Source organism: Melanerpes formicivorus, unplaced genomic scaffold, assembly GCF_026170545.1.
Source record: "Melanerpes formicivorus ecotype bairdi unplaced genomic scaffold, bMelFor1.0.p_v2 SCAF_2, whole genome shotgun sequence".
NCBI lineage: Eukaryota > Metazoa > Chordata > Aves > Piciformes > Picidae > Melanerpes > Melanerpes formicivorus.
The window spans coordinates 24,154,252-24,181,509 of NW_027142354.1; the positions used below are offsets into that span (position 1 = coordinate 24,154,252).

General features: G+C 39.4%; 1 protein-coding gene across 26 annotated transcripts in view; it reads left to right on the top strand.

Annotated features, from left to right (window-relative positions):
* AFDN (afadin, adherens junction formation factor) overlaps nt 1-27,258 on the top strand; it is a 116,765-nt gene that overhangs the window by 30,851 nt on the left and 58,656 nt on the right. For 15 of the 26 annotated variants that reach the window (XM_068153122.1, XM_068153143.1, XM_068153174.1 and 12 more), the window contains exons 2-11: nt 2,445-2,640; nt 4,200-4,315; nt 6,086-6,249; nt 7,493-7,653; nt 12,710-12,867; nt 16,193-16,304; nt 16,700-16,867; nt 18,419-18,463; nt 24,143-24,237; nt 24,964-25,226. In XM_068153122.1, the coding sequence (XP_068009223.1) occupies nt 2,445-2,640; nt 4,200-4,315; nt 6,086-6,249; nt 7,493-7,653; nt 12,710-12,867; nt 16,193-16,304; nt 16,700-16,867; nt 18,419-18,463; nt 24,143-24,237; nt 24,964-25,226 (1,478 nt within the window). The remainder of the gene's footprint in view (nt 1-2,444; nt 2,641-4,199; nt 4,316-6,085; nt 6,250-7,492; nt 7,654-12,709; nt 12,868-16,192; nt 16,305-16,699; nt 16,868-18,418; nt 18,464-24,142; nt 24,238-24,963; nt 25,227-27,258) is intronic. The other 11 variants (XM_068153133.1, XM_068153161.1, XM_068153297.1 and 8 more) reach the window with 3 other exon arrangements.

Consider the following 27,258-nt stretch of genomic DNA (forward strand, 5'->3'; position numbering starts at 1 on the left):
ATTGCTGAACGTCAGACAAAGATACTAGAATGCTGAGGCAGTATTGAAATGAGGAAAGTGCCAAAAATATCTGACAAGTAGAATCATAAAGCATAAGATAGAACAAAAGAATCTGAGTAATAAATATGAAAATCTTTAATAATAACAACGGCCTTTCAGAATGTTGGTAATAGAATACCTACCACAGGCTGAAGTGCCGCAGGATGATTGCTTTCTAAAAGAAACTTTTGGAAGACAGTGTGATAACAGAAAGACTTTGTTTCACATCTCTGTTGATTGTTGCCCTGCCAAGAACCTTTTATGGGTAACTCATCAGAGGAATGATCTCAAATCCACAGTTGTTAATGCATTTAGAGAACAAACATGCAACATGACAGCAAGTTGCTTAGAACAAGACAATGTTTATCCAATAGCTCTATAGAAGGTGAGGGATGAAGTAATTTTGTGAAGTGATATGTAATGACTCGTTTATCTAGACACATTTTAGGTTGTTGAAATATGAATGCATTGTGAGGCCAGTATTGAAAGGACATTTACTCATGATGTTGGCTCCCTGTTGGTTAGAAATGACAGTAATATACAGAATTCATAGATACATGTTAATTGTAATAGATTGTGGAAAGATCAACAGAGATTTGTGAAAAGAAGTCATGCCTCAAAGCTTTAGGAGCTTTCAGCTACTGCTGTGATAGGTAGGATTTCCAGAAGTCATTCAGTAGCCTTCTGCATGAGGGGCATGATTACTTAACAATTAGAGCTAGAGATAAGATATAGAGATGAAATGAGGTGGAGAGGATACTTCAGAGGCGAACAGTAGCTGTTACAAAAATATGCAGGGTAGAAGAATTGAAACCCATACTTTAATAATAATTTCAATAACTTCCATGAAGAGATGGCAGTTAAGCTGAAGTGAGGTATGTGGAACCCATGACTCTGTGCAGGCAGGAACAGTAGTAGGGAATACAATACATAGTTTTGTGGGGACATAAAATATGAATTCTATAAATCGTTAGAACAACAACAGAGAATAAAACAAAACCAACCATTGTCTAGGTCTGTAGTGTATTTGCATTTGACTGCTGTATTGGTACAGGCTATGGAGTGTCCCTGGGAATAAACAGTGCTCACTTCTGTGTAAATCTAGATGACTGAGATGTCTGTATAGCATCTAGCACTTCTTGTTTCCTTTTTGAAGGTCTTCTGAATGATAGAGTAGCTTCAATAAATACATCATGTTTTTTGCTGTTCGAAGAAATGTGGTGTGTCTTATGTGATCAGATATAGTTCTGGAAAGAGTTGTGCCTAGTGTGAAATCTCCCAGGATGCTCAACACCTGAGGATATATCTATTTCAAAGCCTCTGGAAAGTGAAGACAGAAGCAATGATTATTAAACTGTAGAGTAAACTTAGCAATGCCAAGTAGCGTACTTGAATCTTTTTGATTTTTCTCCTGAAGGAAGGGCCCCGTGAGTGTTGGGATTTAGGCAAGGCTCAGGAGTCAGCCATTAGGAGACTTCTGGGCAGATAAAATTTGAATTTGGAGTTGATGTTCAGACTGGTAGTGAAGTTGCATTAGCAGCCAATAACTTATTACAGTTCCTACAGACTGGGGTAGAGACTGTGATGGCTACAGAAAATATTTGAGGGTGTGAATTTACAGTAGTTTGAACAGGTCAATATCACACTGTGGTGTAGCCACCTGATTAACTGCAGTTCCTTTCTTCCCGCCCTTTCACCTTGTGTTGGTACTGGCACTTTTCTTCCCTTCCTAAGTGTTTAGAGAGCTGATACAAGGGCTAACCTTTATGAAAACAAATTACTTGGCTTCTCAAACAGATTATTTTGTGGGACAAACAGATACCAAGAGAAGAGTGCATCAAATGAGGGGAAAGAGGAGAGAAAAGATGATGCTTAGGACTGTGACTGCTGTCACAGAAATATGTTCTCTGAGCCATGCTGGTTTTTGAAGTATATTTAGCCTTTATAGACATGGAAGAAAGAGACAGGGGCTTCGTTTTAGGTAACAAAATATGTTGAGACCAGTCTCAAGATACATTTCAGTATTGCATTGTTTTGTGTGGTTTTTTTGTTGGGCTTTTTTGTTTGGTTTGGGTTGGTTTTTGTTGTTGGGTGATGGTTGTTGTTTTTTAAGTTTTTCTTCAGATAAACCTGATAATAGCTGTAAATTAGAATACTTAAAAGGTTCATGTTTGAAATATTTCCAGTAATATACAATTATAAGAATATTTTCTACAAAGTATCATTGTTTTTTCCAGGTTTATGATGCCCTATTTAGTAAATTCAACTGTCCGCAAAATATTCAAAACCAGTGCAGTGTTTGAATGTTTTTATTTTCACAATATATTTGTGACGAATAAATAATAGAAGAATGGTGAACTTTATAACTGCTAGCCAGCACTCAGATTTGTATTTTTTATTTACAGGATCTGGAGTTTCATGGAGTAATGAGATTCTACTTTCAAGACAAAGCAGCTGGAAATTTTGCCACAAAATGCATCCGTGTCTCTAGTACTGCCACAACTCAAGATGTGATAGAAACTCTTGCAGAGAAGTTTCGACCAGACATGCGAATGTTGTCATCCCCCAAATACTCACTTTATGAGGTGCACGTCAGCGGAGGTTAGTTGTTATTCACACAGTTTTTCCTGCATTGATACCACCTTCCTATCCACCTCCAGTCAAATTATCTTTAGGTTTGCCCCCGGCTTCTGAACCACATAAGATTTGGGGTTTTATTTCTAAGTACATTGCTACTAATTGTTATGTGGGGGAGTGAATGTAAGTCTGCATATCAGACCTGCCATTTATATAAATTGTACTTGACATCCTGATAATTTATTGACATTTGTGAGACAGTTACTACTTTTAGGACAAGTAGGTAAAGACTTAATTTATACTGGGAAAGTAGGAGTGTTAATCTAAAGTACTTAAGAATACACCCTCAGTTTTTTCATGTGGGCTTTTCATAGGTAGCCTCACAATACATGTTCCTTTAGTGTTGAAGTGAGGGAAGTTCAACATAGTATTGTTTGAAGCTGCTGTGTTTCTTAAACAGATCCTTTCATGTTACTTGTGAGAAATTTAGATATCTAGATAGCCTTTGATGACACTGGTATTTGTTTTCCCATTACATTAGAAAGCTTCTGGTTGGAAAGTGTGTGTGGTGGAGACAAGAACAGGTGAAAATAGGTTTTTCCTTTTTGTACCACGGAAGCTTACATGAAGTGGTTTAATTTCTGCTTTTGAAGACTGAAAATAATTTAGTTTGAGAAAATGGAAATTTACTCAGATACATGTCACTTTTCATGGTCTATGAATGGTAATTTGATGTAAACTATATGGGATTAGGGAAGAGTGCATGTATAGTCACTAATTTAAGCAATGAATACTATGTGTTTTTTCTGCTTTAGATTTACAATACCCGAGCTGTTGGCACTGTACCTGTAGTCAAAATGAAATGGTTTCTTTTGCAGAGTACATTCCTGTTGTTTAAGATGTGACTCATAAGACAGACACCTCATTCAGTAGGAGTGCTTCTCATTAAAATACGATTACAAAGACATCATTATCATGCTGTGCATATGCACTATCTCCTACTTGTAGAATGGGAAAACTAGTAAAATTTATTCTTAACCAATTCATCAGATTTTTTTCCCCACTAACTTAAAATAGATACATACTAGACAAAAAGTAGTGTATTTTATGCATAAAGGATTGTTTATTTCATAATTTGGTTTAATTTTGTGCAGTATTCCCAGATAGTAGTTCTGTCACAATAATACTAGTTAAATTTAAAATATAGAAAATGAGTGTTTGGAAGTCTCGTGAGGTTATAAAGTTAGAAACGTAACAGTAGCTGTAATTTCTCCTTTGGAGTGGTAATCTTGTGTTCCTTGACATAGGGATTGCATTCTGACAAAGGAAGTCTGCAAGATTACTTTATGTGTACCTTTATACAGAGGGAATACACCTCTGCTGGTTGCTGGAAAGGGAACGTATTTCTACCTCCCCAGGCTTTCTGTCCCTGTACTTTAAGAAGGAAATATCAACTGATGTGTACTGTTCATCAATCTTTTTTTTTTTTTTTTTTAAAGTGTATAACTTTTTTATAAAGATCTTGGTTCTTGAGGTGCCAAGTAACTGTTATTGTTTTTCTTTTTCCTTTTTTTTTTTTGAAGAAGAAAGAAGATTAGATATAGATGAGAAGCCTCTTGTCGTACAATTAAATTGGAACAAAGATGATCGAGAGGGAAGATTTGTTCTAAAGAATGAAAATGATACAATTCCTCCGAAGGTGAGGCTTTAAGCAATATGTTAGTAGTAATAGAGTTCTGAGATGTATAGGACATGCTTATATATAACAAAAAATGGTTTATACTCTTCTAAACAAGAGGACACAGTTTCAGGCTGCACCAGGGAAGGTTTAGGTTGGATGTTAGGAAGAAGTTCTATACAGAGAGAGTGATTGTCCATTGGAATGGGCTGCCCGGGGAGGTGGTGGAGTCACCATCAGTGGAGGTGTTCAGGAGGAGACTTGATGGGGTGCTTGGTGCCATGGTTTAGTTGTTTAGGTGGGTTGGATTGGTTGATGGGTTGAACACGATGATCTTGAAGGTCTCTTCCAACCTGGTTTATTCTATGTATTCTAATTTCTGAAAACAAGAGTGAAAACAAGAGTGATTGCGCTATGGAATGGGTTGCCGGGGGAGGTGGTGGAGTTGCCGTCATTGGAGGTGTTCAGAAGGAGACTTGATGGGGTGCTTGGTGCCATGGGTTAGCTGTTTGGGTGGGTTGGATTGGTTGATGGGTTGGACACGATGATCTTGGAGGTCTCTTCCAACCTGGTTTGGTTTATTCTAATAAAGGTTTATTCTAACATCTGATGATGACGACTTTTGGTATCTGGAGCAAATCTTTTTAAATACATAAAATATGTCTTCGCAACATTTTTGTGACCTTTTGGACTCTACAAGGGGATACTAGAGGGAATTAAATAACTGAAACTCTTTACCTCCCTAGGTAGCATTCTGTTGCTTAACTAAACTGATGTGAGACTGTTTTATTTTGGGTTTTTCTTCTAACTGCAGAATGAGAGACACGTGATTATCATTGTGGTTTTTAAAAAAATATTAGTAATTTAAATTATATCAGATTTTGCCTCCTGAAGTCACATAGTAACGTATATTATATCTAACTTGGATGTTTATAGCTGTGCAAAACGTGCTTTTCAGTGTTGACTGTCTTCAGATGAGTTTTTCATCTTGGGCTAGGCGCTAAATTTCTTTCCAAATTTCTTGGATTTGGAACTTTTTAAAGGTGCTTTGGATATAGGTACATTATACTTTTGACTACAGGATAAATCCATGTTAGAGATGACAAGAGGAAAATCAGTGATGTCTGGCACTACATATACCAGACTTGCTGTCCTTATTCATTGAAACAGCCTTCAGTCTTCTTTCTCTGTGCTCTTCACTTCTTGATAGAAGCAAAAAATTCCTGCATCTTCTTTCTCTCATCTTCTATTGCTTTCTCCACTGAAGGCAAATGAGCCTAGGTTTACAGGTATCTTGTATATGCAAGGAACAGCAATTGGAGAAGACGACACTGGAAGGACAACTCAGGAAATATATGTCATAGGGGCAATGTCTCCCATGGTTTTCCCTCTGCAGTTTATTCTCATCTGATGCTGAAAAACAAATTAAATGTAGTGTTTTGAAGTACTTTTACTGGGAGGCAGAAATATGTTTTTCAGTCTTCAGTTAATCTTTGAGGCCAAGTATATGGTAGGCATTGGTCAAGTAAAATGCTTGTGCTGCTTTGCTTTCTTGAATATATGGTGCTTAATCAGTTCATACCTGCTCTGGAATACAAAGTTATTTTTTTACCTTCTATGTTATTGTAGAGAGTATTAGTCCTATCCCTGTGTAATGGAATGTTGTTGCCTGGAGTATTGGTTTTGCCTTAGCAATACGTCTGTTAATTGGATTTATCCGGAAAGTTAAAAGCAATACTAACTTTGTTGGACTGAAAATGATGCAAGTTGTTTTAAACTCATTTCTTTCAGAAGGCTCAGAGTAATGGCCCTGAAAAACAAGAAAAAGAGGGAGTAATTCAGAATTTCAAACGAACTCTTTCAAAAAAAGAAAAAAAAGAAAAAAAGCGACGTGAAAAAGAGGCATTGCGACAAGCGTCAGATAAAGATGACAAACTTCTTCCGGGGGATGATGTGTAAGTAGTTTGAAATTTGATCAGCTCATATAACCTGTATCTTGCTTTAAAGGATTCTTCCCTCTTTATCAAATATTTGTTTCAGAACTAAATAGTTGACATCACAGTGGCAGTTTCTGTAGTTAGTGCATTTTGCCTCAAAGTTTGTTTTTAAGCCATGAAACAATCTTCTGGTATTTCCCACCTCTGTTCTTGTACAGAAATTGACGCATGCTTGGTGACTTGAGTTTTCCCCATTGTTTTTTGGAGCATTTACTTTAGGATGGATTTATTCCTCTCCCAATGTTTATTCTGTCTTTGGCCAGAAAAATTAGTATGTGTAGGTGTTTGCATTTGACTTATCACCGAGTATCAATTTGTTTTCCTCTGAGATGTATTTTGGAACCCAGTCTTCTAGATTCTCCAACTCTTGCTCCCAAATCTGCTTCACTTTATTCACTGAGACAGGGCAGAACATTCATTAATCCTTGTACAGAAAATATGAGCATGTGAGTCAGGCATGAATAACTGTACATAGAAGTACAAAGCCAAGGTCTACCTTAAATTAATATCTCCTTAAACGGTTTCTGTAGATCTCATACGTATTATGTAAGAAAAAAACTTCATTATTGGAAGTTTTTTAACATCCTCAGAAAATAAATGATGAAAACTTAAAAATTAGTAAGTCTCAAAGGGAAGACATCTAGCTGATTTGGAGACTTTAGCTTCTCAGCTTGATTGTTTAGGTTTTTTTCTGAGTTAATGATTGTTTCTCCTATATGTGGTGCTGCTCTGCGTGGATCTCTTTGCAAACTGTTTTTCACATGTCAGCATGATTTTTCCAGAACTCTGTGTCAATACTTAGCTTGTTCATAATTTTTAAAAATTAATATAGAATTGTATTCAAGTGCATTAACAAAAGAACGAGCATGAGTGCAAGCACATGCTAGCTGTGCTTCTGCATGATTTGCAAATCAGAATAAAGTTTCCTTAATGTCTGCCTTTCTTTTTTTCCCTGTAAGAGGTAGGCCTCTTTTTGTCTTTGAAAATTAGCAGTATCTAGTTGTTTATTTCAAGTGAGTGTGGTGCATGAACAGTGTTAATCCTAGCAAGGGTAAAGTTGATGTAGAAGCCATCTTAGAATATTTTAATTGATTTCCTATGCATATAGATTCTACTTGCCTTCTATCCTTTACAAAGTGATGAGGATATTTGTATTTTAAGCTATTAATGGCAATCTTTTTATTTAAACTCACCATGGCAGTGAGAATTCTCGCCTTGCAGCTGAGGTTTACAAAGATATGCCTGAGACCAGCTTCACTCGCACAATATCCAATCCTGAGGTGGTTATGAAACGGCGGCGGCAGCAGAAACTAGAGAAGAGAATGCAGGAATTCCGCAGTTCTGATGGCAGACCAGACTCAGGTCCGTAGGATTTCTTCTGGCTAAGTTATAAACAGTAAACTGTTCACTGAGAGAGCATTTTAAAGCCAACAGCTTCTGTAAATTTGATTTATCTTCTTCTTTCTCCAAAATTTTTTCTTCTTTATGGCTAATGTACTGATGGTGTAACTGAATGAAGGGTTTGTAGAGGTAAGATTCCCCAGGAGTGTGTTCTGTGACAAGTACAAGTCAAAGCTTTTAGAATAGACTAGAACAGAATAAACCAGGTTGGAAAAGACCTTCAAGATCATCGTGTCCAACCCACCTAAACAACTAAACCATGGCACCAAGCACCCTATCAAGTCTCCTCCTGAACACCTCCAGTGATGGTGACTCCTCCACCTCCCGGGGCAGCCCATTCCAATGGACAGTCACTCTCTCTGTGTAGAACTTCTTCCTAACATCCAACCTAAACCTCCCCTGGTGCAGCCTGAGACTGTGTCCTCTTGTTCTGGTGCTGGCTGCCTGGGAGAAGAGACCAACATCTGCCTGTCTACAACCTCCCTTCAGGTAGTTGTACAGAGCAATAAGGTCACCCCTGAGTCTCCTCCTCTCCAGGCTAAGCAACCCCAGCTCCCTCAGCCTCTCCTCATAGGGCTTGTGTTCCAAACCCCTCACCAACTTCGCTGGCCTTCTCTGGACTCATTCCAGCAAGTCAACATCCTTCCTAAACTGAGGGGCCCAGAACTGGACACAGTACTCGAGGTGCAGCCTAACCAGTGCAGTGTACATGGGCAGAATGACCTCCCTGCTCCTGCTGGCCACACTGTTCCTGATGCAGGCCAGGATGCCATTGGCCCTCTTGGCTGCCTGGGCACACTGCAGGCTCATGTTCAGCCTACCATTGACCGGTACCCCCAGGTCCCTCTCTACCTGGACACTCTCCAGCCACTCTGACCCCAGCCTGTAGCACTGCATGGGGTTGTTGTGGCCAATGTGCAGAACTCGGCACTTGGATGTGTTAAATCTCATGCCGTTGGACTCTGCCCATCTGTCCAGCCTGTCAAGGTCTCTCTGCAGAGCCTCTCTACCCTCCACCCAGCTTGGTGTCATCTGCAAATTTACTGATGATGGACTCAATGTCCTCATCCAGACCGTGACCATGGCACAGATCATAATCATGGCACAAGAGGAGGACAGGGCCAGCCCAGCTGAAGTGCTTCTATGCGAATGTGCGCAGCTTGGGCAACAAACAGGATGAGTTATAAGGGCCACTGTGCTGCTGGGATGCCACGACATAGTGGCTATTACTGAAACTTGGTGGGATTATTCCCATTACTGGAATGTAGGGATAGATGGGTATAAACTCTTTGGGAAGGATAGGCAGGAAAGGAGAGGAGGAGGTGTTGCCCTCTATGTCAATAACCAGTTGGAATCCATGGAGCTCCACCTGGGGAGGGATGATGAGCTGGTTGAGAGCATATGGGTTAAAATTAAAAGCAGGACAGGGGAAGGAGATATTACTGTGGGGGTCTCCTACAGGCCACCTGACCAGCAGATCCAAGCAGATGAGGCCCTCCACAGGCAATTAGAAGTGGCTTCCAGGTCACAAGCTCTGGTCCTCATGGGTAATTTCAACCACCCTGACATCTGCTGGAGGGACAACACAGCAAGGCACCAGCAATCCAGGATGTTTCTGGACTGCATAGAAGACAACTTCCTCCTCCAAATGGTAGAGGAACCAACAAGAAATGGTGCTATGCTGGACTTTGTTCTCACCAACAGGGAAGGGCTGGTAAGCAATGTGAGGCTCAGAGACAGCCTTGGCTGCAGTGACCATAAAGCAGTTGAATTTAATATCCTCAGGGCAATCAGGAGGAAGTATTCCAAGCTTACGACCCTGGACTTTAGGCGTGCAGATTTTGATCGCTTCAGGGATCTGCTAGCCAAAGTGTCCTGGGACAAAGCCCTGGAGGGAAGAGGGACCCAGGACAGCTGGTCACTATTCAAGGACCTCTGTGTCCAGGAGCTCTTTATACCAACAAAGAGAAAAGCAGATAAGAATGCTAGGAGGCCTGCCTGGATGGGCAAGGAGCTACTGGACACACTATTACTTAAAAGGAAACTCTACAGGAAGTGGAGAGAAGGACAGGTAGAACAGGGGGAATATAAGGAAGCTGCCCGAGCAGCAGGAGTCCTGGTTAGGAAAGCCAAAGCAGAGTTTGAATTGAATCTAGCCAGGGAGATTAAAGGGAACACTAAGAACTTCTACAGGTATATTAATGGGAAGAAGAAGACTAGGGAAGGTGTGGGCCCCCTCAGAAAGGAAAATGGTGACATGGTCACAAGTGAGGAGGAAAAGGCTGAGGTACTCAGTAACTTCTTTACCTCAGTCTTCACTGCAAGGGCCTCTAGCCACACTCCTGATGTTATGGAAGGCAATGGCAGGGACCATGAGGAAGAACTGCCCATTGTAAGTGAAGATCAGGTTCGTGATCACCTGAAGAACCTGAAAGTGTTCAAGTCCATGGGACCCGACGGGATACACCCACGGGTACTGAGAGAATTGGCAGATGAGGTTGCTAAACCCCTCTCTATTATATCTCTAAAGGCATGGCAGTCTGGGGCAGTCCCCACAGACTGGAAAAGGGGAAACATTGCCCCCATCTTCAAAAAGGGCAAGAAGGAGGAACCAGGGAACTCCAGGCCAGGCAGTCTCACCTCTGTGCCTGGAAAGATCATGGAGCAGATCCTCCTGGAGGCACTACTGGCTCAGAAGAATAGTAAAGAGGTGATTGGGAACAGCCAGCATGGCTTTGCCAAGGGCAAATCCTGCCTGACCAACCTGGTGGCCTTCTATGAGCAGGTGACAAAATTAATAGATGAGGGGCGAGCAACTGATGTCATTTACCTGGACCTGAGCAAAGCCTTCGACACTGTCCCACGCCACATCCTGGTCTCCAAACTGGTGACACATGGGTTTGATGGGTGGGCCACTAGATGGATAAGGAACTGGCTTGATGGCCGCACCCAAAGAGTGGCTGTCAATGGCTCCATGTCCCAGTGGAGGCCAGTGACAAGCGGAGTCCCTCAGGGATCAGTCCTGGGACCTGTCTTGTTCAACATCTTTGTGGGTGCCATGGACAGTGGCATTGAGTGCACCCTCAGCAAGTTTGCTGATGACACCAAGCTGTGTGGTGCAGCAGACATGCTGGAGGGAAGGGAGGCCATCCAGAGGGACCTTGACAGGCTGGAGAGGTGGGCACAAGCCAACCTCATGAGGTTCAACAAGAGCAAGTGCAGGGTCCTGCATCTGGGTCGAGGCAATCCCAGGCACAAATACAGGCTGGGCAGTGAGTGGCTGGAAAGCAGCCCTGAGGAGAGAGACTTGGGGGTGCTGGAGGACAGGAAGCTCAACATGAGCTCTCAGTGTGCACTTGCAGCCCGCAAAGCCAATCAGATCCTGGGCTGCATCAGGAGAAGTGTGGCCAGCAGGTCGAGGGAGGTGATCCTCCCCCTCTACTCAGCCCTGGTGAGACCCCACCTGGAGTACTGTGTCCAGTTCTGGAGCCCCTATTACAAGAGGGATGTGGAGGTGCTGGAACGTGTCCAGAGAAGGGCCACGAGGATGATCAGAGGGCTGGAGCACCTCTCCTATGAGGACAGACTGAAGGAGTTGGGACTGTTCAGTCTGCAGAAGAGAAGGCTCTGAGGTGACCTAATTGTGGCCTTCCAGTATCTGAAGGGGGCCTACAGGAAGGCTGGGGAGGGACTTCTCAGGATCTCAGGTAGTGATAGGACTAGGGGGAATGGAATGAAGCTGGAGGTGGGGAGATTCAGGCTGGATGTGAGGAGGAAGTTCTTCACCATGAGAGTGGTGAAGCCCTGGAATGGGTTGTCCAGGGAGGTGGTTGGGGCCCCATCCCTTGAGGTGTTTAAGCCCAGGCTGGATGAGGCTCTGTCCAGCCTGATCTAGTGTGGGTTGTCCCTGCCCATGGCAGGGGGGTTGGAACTAGATGATCCTTGTGGTCCCTTCCAACCCTGACTGATACTATGATACTATGAATAAAGATGCGAAAGAGCATGGGGCCCAGCACTGATCCTTGGGGCACACCACTAGTGACTGGCCACCAGCTGGATGTGGCACCATTCACCACCGCTCTCTGGGCTCAGCCCTCCAGCCAGTTCCTAACCCAATGCAGTGTGCTCCTGTCCAAGCCATGGGCTGACAGCTTGGCCAGGAGTTTGCTGTAGGGGATGGTGTCAAAGGCCTAGCTGAGGTCCAGGTAGACTACATCCACAGGTCTCCCCACATCCACCAGGCGGGTCACCTGATCATAGAAGGAGATCAGGTTTTTCAGGCAGGACCTGCCCTTCCTAAATCCATGCTGGCTGGGCCTGATCCCATTTTGATAAATTTTAGCAATGGGCAAGTTGATGGGAGAGAATATGCCCACTGATCTTGCCAACAGTGCTAACCTAGGAAAGAAGGATGGAATTAGAGTTACTAAACTGACAAACTGAGGAAGTCTTCTCAAATAAATGTCATTCATTTTACTAAGAACAAGCCAAATGACCTGAATGTAAAAAGGCAATCTGTAGCACAAGTAGAGGATGTCAAGGAGTGATTGTTCAGGTTGTAGAAAAGCTTCTGATAGATCAGTGAAGTGTTTCCTATTCTTAGGGGTAGGGATACAGCAACAGTGGTTCTGTAAACATCAGCATTAAATGATAAAGCTTCAAATCATGTATTCTCTCCATGGAAAAGCAGTGAAGGAGGAGTTAGAGGTGTAGAAAACATCAGCTGGTGGAAGTCTTAAATGGGCTTTTTAAAGAGATGGAAGATTCTTGAAGCTAAGGACACACTTGCTGTTAAGATGGAAGAGGTCAGTTCTTCATGTAGACATTGTCACCATTTCATCACTGGAGATTTTTACTAATAGTGGAGTATTTCAGGGATGTTAAGTAAGTCTTGTATTAGTGGATTGACTAAGTGATTTCTGCAGGGCTTTGTTCTTACATTCTGTCAGAAATACAATAGGTGGCTGCATGACTGTCTGTTCTCTGATAGCATTGCATATTAAATTTTGTTTCCAAGGTGGGACACTGAGAATTTATGCAGACAGTTTAAAACCAAATATACCGTATAAGACAATCCTGCTGTCCACTACGGATACGGCAGACTTTGCAGTTATTGAAGCACTGGAAAAATACGGCCTGGAGAAGGAAAATCCCAAGGATTACTGTATTGCTCGCGTAAGTGAAGTTACTAAATCACAATCTTCGTATGTGTCATATTTGATTTTATCCCTTGCAGTAGCTTTAAAACTGCATGGAAAGACTCCAGTAGTTCTGTGTCTTTGTTTTGTTAAATCTAACAGCCTCAGGAATCCTGAAGTGTCAGGATTTTTTTGTGTATTAAACTTAGAATTTCCAATCTTGTGGAATTGCTACTTCCTACGTAGATAAATGTGAATAATGAAAGTAACGTGTTTCTGTACCTGGAACTGTGGTTTCATATCAGTAAGTGTGCTTATGGTTTGCAGATGTATAAGCTAATAGGTAATTGTGCAGATACCTATATTTGTTGCTTTGTGTATGAAACTATTCTCCTGAACTGAGTGTGCACAGAGGAAAACGTGGTGAAGTGAAATAATGATAGTTTTTATTATTTCAACAGTTTCATCTTAGTCATTTTATGCTTGTCTTCATTAACCTATACTTGCAGTCCCATCTGTAAATGTTTATTTTACTTACCGTCAGTGAAATTTTACATAGTCTTCTATTATAGAAGGGAATGATTTTGTAAGTGATAGTGGAGGGTTTTATGACAAAGTAGTATTAAAAGATGATTCTTAGTTTTGGTTGCAAATATGTTTTATGTGTAGTTTTGATTAGGACAATTCCCTTCATATTGCAGGTTCTATAAATGAAATTCATGCTTCTCAGTCACTGGTCTTATTAAATAGGCTGCTGACAACACGCTTTTTTTCCCTGCTGATTTGAGAGTTGTGGGCTACAGCAGAGAAGTTGTGACAGAATTTGAAAGATAATTTTGAATCAGTGTTTAGTTCAGAGTAAGAATTAATTATGATGTATTATGAAATATTTATATTTAGGGAATTTATTGAGCTGATTGCACACATACTAGGGAAACAGTTGCCAGTCACTGTTGTGGTGGTGTTCTCTCTCACCTCCTCTTGTTCTCTGATCTTCTGTGAGGATGTTTAATGTAGAAAATAGTCTGAGGAATGTTGCTTTGATCTTGGGAAAGATTAACAAAGTCTTTGCTGTGAAGCAAATTGATTCAAATTAGTTTACTGGAAAGCATTCTGGAAAATATTTTCTGAGCAGTACATCTTCACATAGAAAGTTTCTATACTGGACATAAGTGAACATGTTTATGTTTACATTTGAAATACATGAGTGGACTTCATTGAATCCTTTTATACATTTAAATGTGGAAGACCTTGCTGTTTTGCTTACCAGAAATCATTGTAGTTGGCTGAAATCTACCTGGATTTTCTCAACCTCTGCTGATGCAGGGCTTGGGTTTTAAGTATGATAATCTTTCTTTTATTAGTAAAGTTAATTATTTTAAATGTAATTTGAAGTCTGCTTTTTGACTGATTCTTTGTGAAGTTGCTTTCCTTGTTTGAAACATTAAAATATCCTATGTTTAGCTTGATGTGTCTTTGATCACTGTTTCCTTTTCTGGGAACTCACAAATGCTGTGCTAAATAGGTGTCATAGCTCTTGGTCCTACTTTACACTGAAGTCTGGTAGCTGGTCTTCACCTCTGGTAGGGCTTTTATTCTTGTTCTTCTGACACCACAGCATTCTGTGGAAGACAAATTTATCTTACTTATTTCCCTTTTTACTTTTGAGTTTAAAGCAGTGTGCGGCGGAATGTGTGACATCAGTTTCTTATTGGTTGGGATTTTAAAATGCTTTGTTCTTTTTGGGTGGCAGGTGAAGCATCTTTAAAGGAGGCAGCTTAAGTAGTTGTCATTTACTTAACTATTAAGGTGGATTTAAAGTTATATGACAAGGCCTTTATAAGGCTGCATAAGTACTTGTAATCAAGATCACACGCTGCTTAAGTTCTGGCTGAAAGAAGAACATTTCAAGAATTTATCTTAATACATACTGTCAACATCCTTTATTGTAAATGGCAGTGCCATATTAATTTTGTACCCTGGTTTGCCCTGTATTGGACTGTACTTTTGATGGCCTCTTCTAAAGTGCTGTTCTATGTAATCAAGTAAATAGAAGTTTGTTCCAATAGACATTTTGTTTGCTTCAGTTTGCTTGGTTTGAGTTTTCCCGAATAATACGGGGTTCACTGCACATCTCACAAGATGTCAAATTAATTAGACAGTCTTCTCAGCTACCTGTGCATGTTCACTTAGGGCATAAGATTTGAGGAATGCAGCAAACCAGTTAACTCTTAAAAGTGGAATCTTGAATGAACGTCTGTTTTAGCATGTCCTATGTTTAGCCAGGTTTTGCATAGAAAATGTTTTGTGGAAAGACCAATGACTTGATTACATGCTTCTGATCTTATATGTACTTGTTTCCTGCTTGGAAGAAGATGAAAGGATGTTTGAGTTGGATCTGTGAGAACTTAGTTAACACTGAAATGGGTGTGGTGATGAGGTGACAAGTAAGAATAGAAAACTTCTTGAAGGCTGCTGTGTAGTAGGGTACAGTAGTTGAATTACCTTAGAAGGTGTTAGCTGGGCCATAGTTCAGGGGTGGGAATAATTTTGAGTACTTTGCTTAAACGAAAACTGTTTAAATAACATTGTTAGGATCACAAATGAGGGAGTAAAATGTATTTTATTTTTTTATTCAGCTTTGAAAGGTCTGTCTTTAACGTTGAAGGTGCTCACGCACTGTAGTACTGCCTGGCACTGTTTTTAATGCTTGATGGCTCTGGGGAACAGTAACACAAGTATGCATGACTCACAGGCTGTGTCTCTTAGAGTCAGAATGAATGAATCAAGGCTTCTCCCTTTCTCTGCTTTGCAAAGATGTAGCTATAAAAGGTATGAACAATATGTGGTTTCCAAAGTTTGCTTGTTTTTGGTTCTTCCTTAAAGCTAGACAGCATGAAGCAATTGTGTGAATTGGTCCAGTTGTGCCCTTAGTCTCTGTGTAGACCAGGCTGTGTAAGACAAGGATGCAAGAGGTATCACAACATTCTGTTTGTCAGCTTGTCTTGCCATTTCTAAAGGTACTTGCATGATGTGCTAGCAGAATGGCATTAACAAAATGAAAGGCCAATTCCACTGTGTGAGGTAATAAAACAAAGTTACATTTTATTTTTCAACTTTCACTTGTCTACATAAATTTCCTTTCCTTTTTTAATTATATCTGGTGTACTAGGAGGAGGGATTTGACCATAACAAGGGTCAAAATAGAGTTAGAAAAAGTCTTGGAATGCAAAATGCACTTAAAGTTACTGAATTCTTCATGAAGCTAGATCTCCTTTGTAAACAAAGTAAGACAGAAGATACCCCTCTTTGTTTTAACTGTCCACTAACAGCTCTGAAAACTGGTAATGGTTCTTTTCTAGGTCATGCTGCCTCCTGGTGCTCAGCACTCTGATGATAAAGGTGCTAAAGAAACTATTCTTGATGATGATGAGTGTCCACTACAGATATTCAGGGAGTGGCCTAGTGATAAAGGTATGTCTAAAAAGTTTTAAGAGGTTTTTGTTCCCTAGGTGCTGTAAGCCATGATGTGGGCTCCTGTAAAGTAGGAAATTGGAGTGTATTTTAGTGGTTTGTTTTCAGATGTTTTTAATACTAGTTGCTTTTAGTGAGATATTTACTATTTCATTCAATGCTGTTGATGGTGATACATTTTTGACAGTGGAAAGGTTTTACATTATATATTAAATTTTTAAAATTATCCCATGTGTAAAAGTATGCTGTAAATATTTTAACGAGTTTTAAAAATAGCTGCGTAATTGCCAGGAACATAGTAAGCTGGAAGTAATACTGTGGAACATGTACAAATAGAGGTTTATGCTTATTAATTGATAGTGAAACTCAAAGGATGTATAAATACTGTGTTTTAGGAATACTAGTCTTTCAATTGAAAAGGCGGCCTCCTGATTACATCCCAAAGAAATTCAAGAAAATAACTGATGGAAAGCCATTAAAGGGGAAGGAAAGAGTTGACGGGTCTGGATATGGCTCTTGCCTTCCTCCTGAGAAACTACCGTACCTGGTAGAATTAAGCCCAGGTAAGAATTCTGTTTGTCTAATAACCTAAAGTACATTATTGCACAATAATTCAGATTTTTCCAAAATTAAGACTTTCATTGGAAGCACGAGAAAGTCTGCTGGCAGTGTAAGTGAATCCCACATCTGTTGTTCTGGTGCCAAATTCTGAATTGGCACTGTCTAGAGCTAGAGCTACATACTGCTATGGTATCAACATTTTAGTAGCAATTATTTGAAGTAAAAGAGGGGGAGAAATAACTATGGCTTGAAGTATAAGTTTAAAGTGTTTCAAAAACAAAAATATCATTTGATCTTCAACCCCCTTTGGATGTTTGTGGTTAAAACTTGATAATAAGTATAATAGCTTAACATGTCATCTTGTGATTTGAGGGACAGGGATCAGAAAAACTTTGCTTAAATCTGTTTTGTTTTGCAGTTAGAAGTATACTTTAGCATACCTAGTAAGAAATGTTTGAGAGTGCTGTACATGACAAATACATTTTTAGAAGGACAGGAACATGAAATTTTAAATCAACTTATTGCTATACATTTTTCAGCCTATACAGAGCCTTTAATTAACTATGAAGGCTGGGGTTTATTTCAGCATTATTACACGTCTCTGGCTTCACTGTAATTTACTATTATAATTTTATGATCTAGAAACAGCCGGGGGAGTTTGAAGCAAAACTACTGATAAAACATGTCCAACTTCTATTGTTAATTTCTGTTGTCTTCATGTTTAACGAATTGGATGAGGACTTCTGTTCTGGTGATAGTTACTTGCAGCTCTTTTTCCTATGAAGTGTAGTTTGGATGCACTCGGGTATCCAAACAAGTAGTATACAGTTCCAAGTCTGGTTGGTTGCCTTTTAGGAAGCAAAGTTGGAAATTGATGCTGAAGGCTCTGACCAGAGCTGCAGAAAAGATGTTAAATTTTTAGTCAGATAGTGTGTTGTTTGTGTCTGTTGTTTGGTGGTGCTGCCTTTATTTTATTTTTTTTTTTAATAATTCAGGAGAAATTAAGCAGTATGCACAATATATTAAGTGTGTTTTGTGTTGTGTTCTATATGTAGAGATTTGATTTGCATATTAATATTTTGAGTTCTTTTAATAGTAGTTTTTATTTCTTTTCTTGTGCATTAAATTTACTCTTTGTGGGGCCTAATTGGTTTAGTATTAAAACATTGTGCTTGGGCAGCGTAGCAAGACAGCTGTTAACTGGGAGGGGAAAAATAGTCTTAAGTGCTACAGGTGGCAACACTTGCACATTGCCTCGGGGACTGACCTATTGTTCATGTTTTTCTTTTAACAACTTGTTTGTCACTTTTCTAAAAACAAGAATTGTTTTATTCAGTAGCTTTGTAGTGCTGATATCTTTATAGTCTATGCAGTTTCTAAAGTTGAATGAGTTTAATGCACCTTTATCCTAGTAACCTGAGCAAATGTTATCTGGCTAAGGTTTCACCCTTTCCTGTCTTTTCTTTTCCTGCCCTCTTCCGCATGTTCTGCATGATCTCTGTCCTGCTGGTACTGCCTTCACCTGGGTCCTCTGCATGTGTTTCTAACCCCAGGGAGAAGGAATCACTTTGCCTACTACAACTATCATGCATATGAAGGTAATTCTGTATTTAATACTGTCTCCCATTAGTCACTAAAAACATTGCTGGCTCTAAATCTTTTGTTTCTTTTTGACAAATGAAAGGCTATCTTGCTTATCTTACTTTTTTTTTCCCCCAAGGGGCTGCTTCTATGAAATAGTTATCTTTCTTGTCAACTACCATTTAATTATTCTGTATGTGAACAAACATCAAATAAATTATGAATGTGCTACCACCCAAAGAGTTCAACCTTCCAGCTAAGTTTAACTAAATTTCATAGGGTAGTTTACAAGTAGTGTTGTGGTAAAAGGAAAATGTTGCATAACTCGTAGATAAAAGTGAGTTGGGTAAATGGCATGGAACTTAATTTTGCTTTTCAGTATTTGACCATGTTGATGCACTGGATGAAATTGTCACTATTTTTGTGTGAAATAGTGTTTGGACCACTGCTGATGTCACTGTTTGATCTGTGGTGTTTCATAGCATCCTTTGATATTTCTACTGTCTGGTTGTTGGTGTTGCCTAACATCAACAGTGTATGCCAAAGAGATTTAGCCATATTAGATATGGCAGGATCTTGTTCAGTTTTATTGGTAGCATTTGAAATTGATAACTTAACCTACAAATCCTTATGGATCTTTGAGTTTAGAGTAGTGTGCACATATTTACTGGCTGGGCTAAGTAGACAAGAATGCAAAGCCCCTTTATTCTTCATTGTGAAATGTCCCCTAAAATATCCTTTGCTTTTCTTAAATTTTTTAGCATCCATTTCTTCATTTTATTTTTGGGACTACTGTAACATTTCTATATTCTTGTTGGTGTTGCTCACCCTTTCACAGGTGTGGCGTACAGTACTGGGGTTCAAACTTATGCCTCCAGTGGTCAACTCTTTGAGTTCAGACTTCCATTTCATTAACATCATTATTCCACACAGCAGAAAGGTTCTGCAGAGTATGCTGAATCACTAAGCACAGACAAACTCTGCAATACCTGACCACTTGGTTAAATCTCACTGGAAAAAAACACAGCTTCTTAAATATTCATCACAGGGTGTGAAGAAGAGGGATTAGTACTGTGGAGTTCAGTCTCTCTTTGGAACAATGCATTTCAGGATACTTGTATTTATTATAGATATAGCTCCTGTAGAAGTGTCCTTCTGTCAAAACTCTGGCTGTTTATAGTCTTGCAGAACCTGGCAGACTTTAGTTTCATGCTCTGTGCAGTTGCACAAATGAGTAAGTTTGCTACTGGAAGTATGTCCCCTTTTTCTGCTTCTTCACAGCTGCTGACATTGCTGATTGTATAGGTATTTTATAGGCTGAAGATCAGATTCTGTATGGCACACTAGAGGAATGCACATCAGTAGCTTGTGTCTGTAAATGTGGCAGTTGTCAGTTGTCTCTGTTTTCCAATGAACCAATAAACTAGGATGAATCTGGTAGCAAAAGAAATAGACTGGATAGACTGAAGTGAGATATAGCAGCACTTTGAATAGCTGGTAGTGTCTATGTTATCAGTGACTATGGTTCCTGATTAGTTCAGGCATTTTATTAACTTCAGTTGTTCAATCATAATATTTAAAGGCTGAGAAAAATGACAAAAAGCCATGTTGTAGGGTGTGAGGTTCTGAGGTTTGATCCTGCAAACCTTAAATAGTACTTACAGTCATTTAAAATCACCACAAAAAGGCAAAACCTTAAGTCTTTTTCTCTCTGGGCTGTTCATCAGAAAAAAAGTATCCCTGAGCTATAGAATTTACAGCAATGGGAGATGCTGAGAACATGCAGTTGTAACAACTTGGGAAAAAGAATTGCAGGAGGTTAGAGAAGCTTTAAAGCCTTAAGGTAGTTTCCCTTTCCAATCTTCTAAGAACATAACTGTAGTATGGTATGTATACAGTATATAACATATTCACTGAATCTTACTTCACCAAAAATGATTCCTACTGGTTTTTGATTTTGCTGAAAGTGTGCATCTTGTCTGTAATTTAATAGCAGAATTACCTCTTGAATTAGACATGGTATTTCAAATCTGCCTAACCAGTCAAGAACTTGTACAAGAAATCTGCAAATACATATTTAGCTAACTTTTAGGTCATTAGGTGCAGTCCCTGGCATGAACATTTTTGTTCAAATTTTGTCTTACTTGTTTTCTATAATCTCATTTTATGATTTGGTTTACACTGGTCAATATATTTCCCAGTCAAGTCAATATATTTCCCAGCATTGTTTCAAGTTGGGGATTAGTACAGCCAGTTGAAATTATCATCTCCAAAGTGGCGTAGCATTCACCATTTAGTGGTGAAGTAATGCATTTAAAATCTTTATCCATGAAGGGAGGCTTGTCTTGCATTTCTGTTGATCAAAAATGTACATTTGAATTATGAATCACTGAGTTGATGTATTTTCACTGACTGTTCACTTTGGTTCACTACACAGTTGGTTTTTTAAAATAGCACTGCTATTTGAAGTGTGAATGTTGACTCATAATTGTATAAACCCAGTCACAAAATCTACTTGTATTGCATCCTTAGCATGGAAAGCCACAGTTTTCATGGATTTTACATAAACTAATTTCACTGGTGACTATAAGTGAATAGTAATATAGTAGGCAGATAGAGGGTTACCTCTTGAACAACAAGTTTTCAATCTGCAATAGGCAGTATACACAGATGTGTATACTGTGTAATTCTGTCATGGGAGAAAATAACCTGTGCAAAGTACTCCAAATGTAAACCGTACACAATTTGTTTGACCTGGGTAAAGCTTTTTGTCAGGTAGATCATTTAAGTTTAATGCATGCAACAGTAGCTAACTTAGCCTCTTCCATCTTCAGTTTGTATCTTGGAGCACAGCTGGGAGACCTGTTATATTTTAAGCATGAAACACCCCAAGAAACTAGATGTTTCCTGCACCTCTTAACTCTTAGTGTTATTCATTCATGGTTGCCATAAATATACTCAAGCCATCTTTCTTCCATGCCATGTGTTTTCTCAGGCCCAATATAAAATGAAAAAACTTGTATAGAATTCATATGTTTTTCTTAGCCCTCTTGATGCAGCTTCTGTATTGTTTCAGTGCCCACCTTTCTGAGAACTTGACCTGTCAAATTTCTGTACTAAAACAAAATTACTTCTGTGTCAGATAAAAACCCACAGAGATTGTATTCCCTTTTTTCCTGGCACAAATTCCAGTCCTTAAGCCCATGTGCCCAAGATTGTGTGTTTCACCTTTATGAACAACCAGAAGTCCTTAAAGAAGCTTGGGCCCTAGAGGGTATGAACAGCCTTCTTGGTCTGTTGTGATCTGGGGAGCAGGGATTTTGCCTTAGGTATGGCAGAATCTGTATCCTGTTGCAATGAGCTCAAGCATGCATTCCAAACATTTGGTTGAACTTCCATCTGTTGAAAAACAGGAAATATGAGACTTTACAATGTAGTATAATGCAGCCTTCCTTCCCTCTTGCATCCTTCTCCTAGAACAGAGAGGTCTTTCATCCTTATTAGAATTTGTAGTAATTCTCTTCAAGATTAAATTTCCTTTCACTGTAGAAGTTGGCTTTTACTGATGGTTGATTACGTGTGCTCCAAATAACTTTCAGTAACTCCTTGAATCTTGTTTGCCTGGGAGTAAAAGAAGTTTGTGTCTAACACTGGGGTTTTAAACTAAATTAGATTTTGTTTTCTTGTTACATTGGATGCTCCACAGAAACAAAACAGTCTTAATTCACCTCAGCAGAAACATTGGGATACTGAAATACTTTTATTATATGAAAGCACATTTTACATGAGCATTTATACTGAGAGTACACAGTGGTGAGACGACCATCTGAACACGAGCTAGCAGTGTGCCCAGGTAGCACATAAGGACTATGGCATCTTGTCTTGTATCAGGAATAGTGTGGCCAACAGGACTGGGGATGTAATTCTGCCCTTGTACTCAGCACCGGTGCAACCTCACCTCAAGTACTGTGTGCAGTTCCAGGCCCCTCACTTCAAGGAAGATATTGAGGTGCTGGGGTGGGTCCAGAGGAGAATGATGAGACTGATGAAGGGACTGGTGAAAGTCTCATGAGGAGAGGCTGAGGGGTCTAGGGTGGTTTAGCCTAGAGAAGAGGAGACTCTGGGCAGGGACCTTATCACACTCTAGTACAGTTGTGAAGTGGGGGCTGGGCTCTTCTCCCAGGCAACTTGTCACAAGATGAGAGGGCATGGCCTGAAGCTGTGCCAGGGAGGTTTAGGTTGGATGTTAGGAAGCACTTTTTCACAGAAGGAGTAATTAGCCATTGGAACAGACTGCGCAAGAAGGTGGTGGAGTTGCCATCCCTGGAGGTGTTTAAGGAAAGATTGGATGTGGCACTTAGTGACATGGTCTAGTCAGTGTGATGGTTTTAGATCATAGGCTGGATTTGATGATCTCAGAGGTCTATTCCAGCCTTAGTAATTCTGTGGTTCAGTGATTTTGTGGTTTCTGTTATTTTATACTGTTGCCTTCCTTTATTTTCAGCTTTTAGTCAATGTTTGTTTTGTTAACTGTAAAGTTTTATCTGTGATTTTGAAGACCTTCAGTAAACAGTATTTAAAGAACTTCATAGAAGTGAAATTTTATAGCTAGATGGTTTTCAGTCTGATTTTAATCTGGCAGCAATGCTGGGAGTTTACAGTTAGACTGATGGAGGTTCTGTTTATATTGACTTTGATTTAAAATTTGAAGATGACTAGTTTCATACTAATGACTGTCTCTATACATGCCATGGCATCAGTAATATTCTCTAAATGCTTTTTTGGGGATGACTTGAAATGATCGTTCATGTCTACAGGTAAGACACTCTTTGTCCTGCAGCGTCCCTTTCTTTAATCTTTTGGAAGAGGAGTTGGAAAGAAGGCAGAAATGACAGTATTAACTTAGTATCTGATAGTATTTAAGGTGATTGTATTTTCTGAGAAGCAAGGAGTATTTAATATATGTTCCAAAACCCATCTGTGTTAGCCTGTGAAGACAGCCAGCTAAATCCTGTACTTCATCTAGTGTTTCATGCAAAATGTTCTTCTGTATTTGGACAATATGTTCTTCTGTGTGGAGGAAGACAAACATTCTCTCTTGACCTCATTTTCTGCAAGATGAGAATATAGGTCAATGGGACTATAAAGATAATGCCTGAAGTGTTACAGTCCTGTATATCAAGACTAAAGCTGTCATAGGTAAACATTTTGTAGATTTGTTTCATACTGTCCTATTTCAGTATCTGATAAATAGGAAGCAGTTTAGCATATTAGCCACCTGACAATAGATATTGCTGATAATCTATATTTTTAGTAAGACATGTGCAGCTATCTTATTTTCTACATCTTTTAAACCTATATTGATATGCCCACATAAAGTCTTGGCTATTAATAAACATTTTATTGTGTATACCACGAATGATACAGAAAAAATTTCTAAGTATGTTCAGAGTAGTGGTTCTTGATTGCTTTATTTTGCACTTGTAGAAAACAGCCACTCTAAGTGAGCTCTGGCTACTTCCAGTGTTCTTTACACTACAATGCACAGCTGAGTCCCCAACAAATCTTGAAAGAATGTCACTCGTTTGTTTTTGTTTTTTTTTTTCTGTGAATGTTGCTACTTTGCCATAACGTAGAAACAGTATGTGTTCAAACTTTAAAAACTTGCAAGTTGATATTTGTCACTTTCTGTGCAGATGGTTCTGACTCCAGAGATAAGCCAAAGCTCTATCGTCTACAATTAAGTGTCACTGAAGTTGGAACTGAAAAATTTGATGACAATTCCATTCAGGTATGGGGAAAAAAGTAGTCTCAGGTGACAGAAATGATCTGATAGCAGGTCTGTAATGTGTAATTGTGGAAACTAGTAAAATACTCTGTGCATACCCTTCAAAGCCATAAAGCTAAAATATTTCTGCAATTTCATATTAATGGTTTTAACTACAACTTACTTCCTTTCTCTTGCTTTAAGAATAAAGTAAGGGGTAACTATTTAAAGTACAGTATTCTTTCTTCATCACTGGATCAACTGGTAAGTATCAGTGTTCCTGTAACTGCTTAATGGCTTTCAAGTCCTATTCTCAACCCATTTTGAGTGAGATTAGGATTTCCTAAATTTATAAAAGAAGAATACCTCTATGAAATTCATGTCAGAGTCTCTTATAGCACCATGGGCTCACATCAGTGCAGTTAGTTAACTTGTAAATACTTGCATTGTGAGATTTTACATGTCAAAACAGCAAGTGGTAGAGCACAGTTCTGAATAGCTGATGACCAAAAAGTGGAAGACTTATTTTTAAGAGATTTCTGCTGCACGTTAGTTAAGTGTGTTTTATTTTCTCTGTTGTGAGGAAAATTAAAAGTGAGGCTCAACTGATTTTTCATATCATTTATCTGTTACATTTAGAAGCAAGCAAAGTTAGTCTGTAAATAGGGTAAGCTGCATCTCAATCTTCTTGTTTTAATTTCTGCTGCTATATAATTTATTTTATTCCATGTTAATGAATTCTATTTCCAGTTATTTGGTCCAGGAATTCAGCCTCATCATTGTGACCTCACTAATATGGATGGCGTTGTTACTGTAACCCCAAGAAGCATTGATGCTGAAACTTACGTGGAGGGTCAGCGTATTTCAGAAACCACAATGCTGCAAAGTGGAATGAAGGTTCAGTTTGGATCATCTCATGTGTTTAAGTTTGTGGATCCCACTCAGGACCATATTATTCCTAAAAGACCTATTGATGCAAGTCTTATAGGAAAAGGTCCAAGACACAAAACTGGGTAAGTAAAATTTTTCTCCCCGTTGATGTAAAAGGAAGAGCCTTAGGAGGTAGAGAATGAGAGCATTTTAAATGGCCTGTGACTAGAGTATGACTTCTGAGTTCTGTGTAGCTGCTTTTAAATGTTAACTGTATGATAAGTATTTTAATACTGGAGCTCCACCTTGTGATTTTTTTTGGATTAGCAAGTCTGTTTTTCATTACGAAGTTTTCCTGATCCAACTTCTAGGAAAAGCAAAGAATTCTCAATGCTTTCGGAGAGCCTGATTTTATATTTCTTTTATTTCTTGTTCATGTTTGGTTATTTTGTGTTGTATTTTGAGTTTGTTTGTTTGTTTGTTTTTTTGGTGTGTGTGTTTTTTTGCTTGTATTTTGTGTGTGGGTTTTTATTGGTTTTGTGGTTCTGTGGGTTTTTTTTTTCCTTTGGTTGGGTTTCCTGGGGTTTTTGGGTTGTTTGGTGTGGGGGGTTTTGGTTTTTGTTGTCATATAGTAACTTCTAAAATTCTATTAGAGGGATTTGTGAATTCATTAGGGTAGTCAAAAAATGGGACTTTGAGGGTAGGGAACTAAATGTCTTCACATAGCAATCACTACTTACAGTGTGATTACTTATCTTCTAGTTTCTGTTTTGCAAATACTAGCAGTCCAGAAGTCCATCCTGTTTCTCTGTATATTTATGGTTTTGATAGGGGCATAGTAAAATTACTGATTATAGATTTATTAACTTGTAGGAGCTCAGGTATTTTGTTTACTGGCTATAGAGGTATTCAGGAGAAAGAATCTTAAAATCCAACTGTGTAGAATGGGGAAAAAAAGAACATTTTATCTGCCATCCCCTCTGGGTCCCCATGAGGCTACACTATTGTAGTGTAGCATGCTGTGGTTTAGACAATAAGCAAAGTGTCTTGGAGATGTATGAGAGAGAAACACCTAGGAAAAGAGGCTGTTATGGCTAGTCTGCTGAGTTAATACAGATGTGTATTTCAGCCAGTATTGTTTTTTCTCAGTTTTAATGTGGGAGTACACTGTGTGATTGTTGTGGAACCTGTCTGCAGGAACACATCCAGCCTTTTAGCTGTTACGTAATATTTTTGCTTAAATCTTGAGTTCATTCTACATCTAGAGTGCAGATCAATAAACAAGTGCTCTTACAGATTTACATAGTCAGCTGTAAAGCACTGTACTACTGCAGAGCTTTACCAGGACTGCAGAATCACTGACAAAAGACATTGCAGCTTGAACAATGAAATATTTTTAAAATTTTTAGAACAAGCAGATAATAAAATGCATTACTATGATAAATAAAGGATCTGCATTATCCAGATTATTGTACATTTAGAGCTGAGCAAAAAATTGCAGTGAATCTACTGCAGTGAATATTGGTATAAATAATTGTTTTGGTTTTATGAAAAGGACTTTCTCCTGCCCCTCTGCTCTGCCCTAGTGACACCTCACCTGGAATATTGCATCCAGTTCTGGGCTTCCCAGTTCAAGAGAGGCAGGGATCTACTTAAGTGGGTCCAACAGAGGGCTACAAGGATGATTTAGGGACTGGAGCACATGCCTTATGAGGAAAGGCTGAGAGACCTAGGGCTTTTTAGCCTGGAAAGGAGAAGACTGATAGGGGATTTAATAAATGTTCATAAATATGTAAGGACTGGGTGTCAGGAAGGAAGGGACAGGCTCTTCTCACTTGTGTCCTGTGATAGGACAAGAGGCAATGGATGTAAACTGCAGCACAGGAAGTTCTACCTCAACATGAGGGAAAACTTCTTTACTGTAAGGGTCATGAATCACTGGAACAGGCTCCCCATAGAGGTTGTGGAATCTCCTTTTCTGGAGACTTTCAAGGCCCATCTGGATGCATTCTGATGTGACCTACACTAGATTATATGGCCCTGCTCTGGCAGGGGGGGTTGGACTCAAATATCTCCAGAGGTCCCTTCCAAGCCGTAGCATACTGTGATCCTTTAATTGTTAGTGTTTTAAAAAGTCATGGTATACCTCTTGAATTTTAATTTCCTAAGTTGAGC